The 7529-nt window shown below is 39.6% G+C and overlaps 1 protein-coding gene across 1 annotated transcript; it reads left to right on the plus strand.

Annotated features, from left to right (window-relative positions):
* Positions 1 to 2156: 2156 nt before the first annotated feature.
* On the plus strand, positions 2157 to 7022 carry tac1 (tachykinin precursor 1). The gene is made up of 5 exons (XM_020090520.2): positions 2157 to 2578; positions 4036 to 4138; positions 4221 to 4244; positions 6299 to 6355; positions 6460 to 7022. The coding sequence occupies exons 1-5, from the start codon at positions 2462 to 2464 to the stop codon at positions 6504 to 6506; spliced, it is 348 nt and encodes a 115-aa protein (XP_019946079.1). The 5' UTR covers positions 2157 to 2461; the 3' UTR covers positions 6507 to 7022.
* Positions 7023 to 7529: the final 507 nt, after the last annotated feature.

Consider the following 7529-nt stretch of genomic DNA (forward strand, 5'->3'; position numbering starts at 1 on the left):
GAATGGTACCACATTTTGATATGAATAATATATAACCACATTAATTGCCAGACAGTGAAATTACAGTGAAATGAATTACCTTCTCTCTCATTCGGCAGTTACATACAGTACATGGCAAATAAACTAGTTTAGCCAAAAAACAAAGAGCTTCTCTTCTGTAAATCTTTTCACAGAGGATTAAAAAAGGCTTGCATTAAATGTCTCTTCTCTGTGTTTAATATCTTATCAATTGCTTTTTATGTGGCATTTCCTGGGCTATTTTAATCTAAATATAAATTGAATGTTTGTTGTTGTACCCTGGGATTTTCTAATTCAAGTGTGTGCATTAACTATTGGCACTCTCTTTCACCAAGTGATCTGCTTTTGATTTATTCCATGCACAGAATCCACTTGTGTTCTAATGGATTCATGCTTTACATCAGCATGTCAGAGTCCAATTTGCTGCTGGATGTCTTATCAAAGTTAGTGCCCATGGTGTCCCAGCTGCACGAGCAGCAACGACTGCAATCGCCCCTCGGCCTCAGTGGACTGAAGTCCCATTTGTCCCCACACATAATCTGCATATCTGTTTATCTCTGTGCCCCAACTTCAGTGGTGCCCTGCTCTCTTTACCTCCTACATCTTCCTCCCTCGTGGTAACTCCCCCTCATGATTCCAACAGCTCTGTCACCTCTCTCTTTCCACCTCTCTCTCCTCACCTCCCCCTTCCATCTGATAATCGGATGAGGTGTCACAGTGGTGAGGATGATTAAATTCCAGTCCGGAGTGCTTCTGTGACCACGGAGCCCCCACTGGTAAAGATAAGCAGTGAATACTGGTATAAATCCGTCCATGGCTCACGTAAAGGACTTCTTCACTTTATGTATCATATGAATCACAAAATTAGGCATGATGGGAATTTAGAAAAGAAAAAAGAAACATGTTCGGGGTTTGAATTTGATGTTTTGGGCTCAGTTGTAATAACAAAATATGCAGAATATCAAGGTCAAATAGAGCCAGAGCAAAGCATCCTTCAAGCATACTCCTGTTAATGTAAATTGCTGTTGTTCCTTGGATCAATTGAACAAATAGATGAATAACACTTGCTGTAAAAGACAGACTGAGGTCCATTCGGTAAACCATTTGCATTTACCGATAGCACATGAGTAAATAAAAATGAACTTATTGTTAATGGAATAAAGGCACTCAGGCAAATCAAGCACTTGTTGAGGTGAGTGGAGAGTGAACTCGGTGTGGCAGTGTAGTCCTCTATTCATCTGCAACATCCTACACTTAAAAAAAACTGCTTTTCTGATGGAAATCAGTGGCACCCTGGGGTCACACGCCCTTCTTCTTCTTCTCATTCAGCCTTTGATATGAGGGCTCTGTTTTCTCTGAGCTGCAGGACATCATATCATCAAATAGCCTGTGAAAGGCTGCGGCTGTAGCCTTCAACATTATCGCTTGAGTCAATATAAAAACGGTACAATTTATTGCCTATGGGTTTACAGACCTTAATTAAGTTTGGCTTAAAAGTTACGCTGCGCGCTAAGTGCGTCATCATAGACTTGCGTATGTGTTACGTCATTATGTGAATGTAGATCTAGGTTTCTGCATACAGGTCACATCCACTTCATCAGAACAAAAAATATAGTTTATAATAAGAAGAAGAATTACAACATTTAAAACTGGGATTACTCAAGAGACAGATTTCCCATTTAGAAACGCGACCTTTTGATAAAAAAGTAAGAATTAAAAAATATCCAAATACAATCGTGAATACAAGTAAAAAATAAGCAGCTTCACACACAAGGCCCAGCCTTCTTGAAGCCACATTTGTCGATGAGAAAATGAGAAATAATTGGACCTTGGTTTGACTAACGTTTCTTCTCTAAGTGAGTATGATCTTGAGATAATGTATATTATGATTTGGCGCTATACAAATAAAACTGAGTTGAATGATCCCACTCTAGATGTTGAATGATTCTCTTGGGACGAACCCAGATCTCGTCTCTGACTCGGAACACTGTGGAGAGTTGCTCGGTGACGCACGCGAGCTACAGTTGGCGGCGATGACACACGTGTTGGGAACTCGTAACTGTAACTAAACGGAAGTACCGTTACCCCCGCTACTGTAGCGGCGTTACCAAGCAACCTCGCTCGTGCCGCTATATAGGAGCGCGCGCAGGGGCGCCTCTGCGGACTCACAGGAGCTGCTGCAGAGGCTGAGCGCGCGAGCTGCGGACACAGTGGGGGGAGCGGCGACACAGCGGGACGCACGCACGCGCTATGGACTACTGTTAGATTCTATAAGGGAAGAACCAGTGCGCGCACAGGACAGCAGCTGCTCGTGCCTGAAACCTCACTCATTTACTTTTTTACTTTAGTTTTGCAGTTGTTGTTGTTGTTGTTGTTGTTGTTGTTGTTGTTGTTGACGGTTCTTTTCATTGTGCTGAGTTTTTACCTGCGCGCCTCCGGCATCATGAAGTTGCTGCTTTTACATGTTTTGGTGATTTTTTTCGCTGTTGCCCAAGTTTTTTGCGAAGATAACGACCCTAAAGCAGAGGCTGACTACTGGACGAGTAGTAATCAAATTCAGGTATTTGTTCTTCACTTCATCATTCATAAACACCTCGTTCTTATAACTATAGTGTGAGATGAACCTGCAGGAATCAGACGGATTTCCATTCTTTTCTTGCGCCGAGCCTCTTCTCTAATTTAGTTTGAACCAAAGTATGAAAGATGCAGAGTTAAGTGTGATGAGACTGGCTATTCAGATTATTCTACTTGAGTTCGTCACTTCACAGAGAGAGTATAGGATCAACCCGTTATCCCACACAGTAACCCTTTAGGAAAAAGAAATTGCAGAATTGAATTCAGAAATGTTGTTTCTGTGCGTAAAGCAGAGCAATACCCAAGAGATGAGGCAGCAAATCATGTTGGGGTTTTACACCAACTTGTTACAAACGCTCATCCAGATGTTGTATATAATATTTATAATGATATATAATGATTAGAACGTTTTCTGATCTGCTTTGTAGAAAAGGGTATTTAACTTAATTTTAAGAGCAGATGGCAAACGTGCACAGTGTCACGCTGCCATAAAGATGAATCTATCTGAAGTGAATCGGCTCAATCCTCAAGGCGTTAGGCTGACACTACAAACACAAAGTATCTGCCAGCATCATTTCTATCCTAAGGTACTTATTTCATTTCTGAAATATGTCTCCAGAATAAAACAAATCCAGCCAATGAATGTGTTAGCAGACTTTCAATGAAATAATAATTTTAGAACTTTAAAAAAGAAAATTTTATTTTCAGACATAACAAAACAGGTGGAACAGTCTCCTCTGTAAAATAAGGTTTTAAGAATCAGTAACACTCAAGGTGAGGATGATTGTTGCAGTTCTCCATTAGGAATTGAAATAAACCCCTTAAGTGCACAGTATGGGAAGTGAAGAACAAACCATCTCCATCCTGTTTGACATTGAGAGCTGGCCATGAGCCAAAGCTCCTCAGCGTATACCTTTCACTGTAGGCTGGCTGCCATTTTGCAGACAAATGAGTTCACAATAAATCATTCAAACTTAGCTTCTGGGACATCAGTGGCCCCCAGGACCACATCTCAGTCAGACTAATGCACACTTAAGAAATATATCCGCAGATGGAAATAGAAACGATTAATGAAAGTTGGAAATTCAAGGCTAATGTGGATTATGTGGTGGTGGCAGATAAAGAAAAATGTATGCTTAGGTCAGATCTCTGGCATATATCCATTTCATCAGCAGAAGAGTAAAAACCAAGAGAGAAAAAAATACATACAACTATATATCTATGGCTATAAATGGTAAGCTATCAAAAAAACTCCACAGTGAGATTCATTCAGGTGCCTCTCCATTTAGCCAATGTTGTTACATTTGTCCTCAAAATGTTTTGTCTCTATAAAGAGGTTTCAACATGTGGGTGTCAGGTTACGTAAGACACAGGGACTGTATAGCAATATGTCCTGGGTCTCAATTCACATTCATTGAGATTTCCCCCCCCCCCCCCCCTCAGGATGGCTGGCTTTCCACTGACCCCTTCAGAGAAATCCTCCTGAGGATGACACGAAAGCCGCGGCCGCATCAGTTCATTGGTCTGATGGGGAAGCGGTCTATGGGTGAGAATCCATTCTCTGTTTCTCATTTATTTCCTTTTTTGGAATCCCTTTTTTAAACTTTGTCCTTTCTTTCTTTGTACAGCAAATTCACAGATCACCCGAAAAAGTAAGTATAGACATATCACATTCATACAATACTTTTTAATTTTCTACAAAAGTCAGAAGTCTTAAGTCACTGAAGCAGAGAGGAAACGTGTTCTCAAAACCTCATACCGGTAAAATCTGTCAAAAAAAACACCTGTCTCCAGATGTACTGATCCGTTTCTCATTAACGTAAGGATTGAAATGCTCTTTAGAGCATTCAAAAAAATGATTCTGTTCAAGGCCGTATCATGTACTGTGTCGTGTTCCACTTGCACTTCCACCCTAACCCCTCAGACACTGGAAATACTTTTCACACTTTATTTATTCACTTATAAGTTCAGTGTACTTCAATGTGTTCAATGTAATGTTTTGTCCTCCCCAGCATGACATCCTAAATGCTGTTTTAAAGCTTTCTCCATACTCAATTGATCATTTGTCGGCCTAAACGTTTTTATGTTTTAATATAAACATTTTTATATTTTACGTGTAAAAATACTAAGCTTAAAAAATTCAAGAAACAGACAAAAAATTTGTATTGCAAAATAAACTCCTACTAGGTTGCTAAAAAATCCAAACTTTCAAATGTAAGAATAACAAGAGCATGACATCAGTTGACATCAGTGTGCTCAATGAAAACAAAAAAAAAGAACATTAAGCCTTACAGATTTTGCTCACATTATTATTAAATGAGTTGTTAAATTAACTGAGAGCAAACACAAATGATTCTAGCATTTGAATGCGGGACCACATTAATTTGTCAGCACTGAAGGTGGTGCAGAGCAGACGTCTGTTTGCGACAAAGAGGAAAGAGATAAAGAGTGCCAAAGAAAAGAGAATGTGGAGGAGGGGATTTTCCCTTTTCACTGGCAGGGGTTTGCGTCTAAATTAGTCACCCACTCAGTGATGCAACACAGCGCAGCATAGTAAGTAAGTATACATCTAATTTATTCCTCTTATGCAGGCACGACTATAAGTCACTCATCATTAAGGGAGAGGGAGAGTGCTGGGATCAATGCCCCAAGGACATGTGAGAGTTAAATTGGATTGTTTATGCCTGTGATGGATTGAGGCAGCTACGTTTTTTACCCTTCACTTAAAACGAGGGCCACTTCTACCCTTACAGGCTTACTTCTTTTTTTTTTACGCAAAATAAAACAAATCTGATAGAAGGCAAGCCTTATGTATTACGTTATCTCCTGTAAGTTCAAGGTTCAGTGCTTTGAGTTAGAAGAGCACATTTTACACAGTTGAATCTAATCAGTCTAATGCAAATATTGATGTTTGTAATATGAGATATTCCCTAAGGGCTCTCTATAGTTTCATAACACTCCATCCAATACTGTCAGTGTGCCTTCCCGCCTCATGCTCGTTTTTCCGTCCATTAACTGTAACTGACAGGAGCACCAGTCAATCTGCACTGCAACTGTCCGTCACGTGCATCACTGCAAACCTGACAAATACCCAGTATCGCAATCAATAAAACTGAATCTGCATTCTGTATCCCGGTCCATACATGTCGCAAACAGAAGTCTGAAGACACGGAGGTATTATTTCTGGAAGTTTGACAACTTGAGAAGGAGTTTACCTTTCAAATTAGATTTTTTTCTTCTGTGAATTACTGGCTGTTAATTGACTTGACGAGGTTTCAGACCAATTAATATTCTTTTAAGGATTAATGAGTTATTTGTTTAAGTGATCAGAACCTATAGCCAGATGTGAACCATGATGAGGGTTAGCAAGTAGGAAGAGTTTTGCTTTATGGGTTTACAAACCAAAAAATGTTGGGGCCACTAGATTAAAAGTTAACATTAAAATTATCTCAGATGCCAGACTTTACGTCAACAGTTTAAACACACTCACCCTGAATCATGTATGTACACACACATCCAGATGTTTGTCTTTGAGCTGCTTCCACACAAAAATACAAATGAAGACACCTAATAAATTGAGAAGTTATAACTGAAATATTATGTATATAATACAGATAGTTGACCTCAGTATTCTTAAAATCTTGGTTGCAGGCAGCTGTTGGTAGATAAATGTCTCTGTCAAACTAAAGTATCTTTTTTTTTTAAGGACATAAAGTAAACTCTTTTGTTGGACTGATGGGGAAAAGAAGCCAAGAGGAGCCAGGTCAGTTAAATTCAGTCAAAGTCTATTTGTAGTGTTGATAACGATTATAACGACTAGGAACAGTAAAATGAGTAGTAAAGCTAACATGCTCTCTTCTTCTGCAGACTCGTATGAGTGGAGCACAGTACAGATGTATGACAAGCGCCGCTAAGTGGTCACCTCTCTTCTCATCTAGCCATTCCTCGTCCGTGGGAGGGGCATCTGACAGTTTCTCCAGATTGTGTTTAGCTGTTAGTCAAATAAAATGATTCTGTTTCCACATTGTAGTGATGTAGCAGTACTGTATCTGTGCCAGTTTCATTTGTCCCAGCAGATTGGGGTGAGACGAAGGGGGCATTCATTATCAGTGTTAGTGCTTTCTGTGAGCGTTTTTTGACCATCTGTCATGCCACAAAGACTACATGTTGTTGTGGACCATTAAAGCAAGGCTGTACCCCAGGGTATGCTGAAAATTGCACTGCCAAAGTCACTGTATAGTGCCTCATAACTGTTTGATTGCAACTGATTGTTAGAAATACAACACACTGGGACAGGTTCTCATTTTGTCTTTAAGTGACTTTAGAGGAGCCTTCATGTTCTACCCCTGGACATATGGTTTGATGTGACAGGATACCTGTGCGTTTCAATGGTTTGACAAATATTAAAATTATTTTCTTTACTGGTTCAACTTCAGCTTGCAAGTCGTGAATTCCTTTAATGAGCGTGACTAAACCTGCAGACGCTCAACCCATCTTAAAGGGTGAAGTAGGTGCACACTCTGGTGGTCGACAGAGGTGCTGCACACAAATTCAACACATTTTAGTAACAAGAGGTGAATTTAATTTAATAAGTAAGAATGAAATAGAAACAATTACTTGAAAATAAGAGACAGATGATGATTATGCAAAGGAGGGGACAAAATGATCTAAGTAATGATGTGATACAAGGGCATTGAATGAATATTTTTTAAGAGCTTACAATGTTAATTTGCTCAAACAAGCAAAAGGTGATATGGATCCCATTTTACATCATGCTACCTAACTTCACATTTATGTAGCATCGCAAGGGCTGACAAATTTCTATCACCGCTCTGACATGAAGTAACACTGCAGTCCAAGCATCAGATTTGTAGAGATGGTATTAGCAAGGAAAGCAATGCAAATTTCACTAAAACACAACACTCACCTCCGTTTAT

The sequence above is a fragment of the Paralichthys olivaceus genome, chromosome 20 (genome assembly GCF_024713975.1).
Source record: "Paralichthys olivaceus isolate ysfri-2021 chromosome 20, ASM2471397v2, whole genome shotgun sequence".
In the NCBI taxonomy this organism is placed as follows: Eukaryota; Metazoa; Chordata; class Actinopteri; order Pleuronectiformes; family Paralichthyidae; genus Paralichthys; species Paralichthys olivaceus.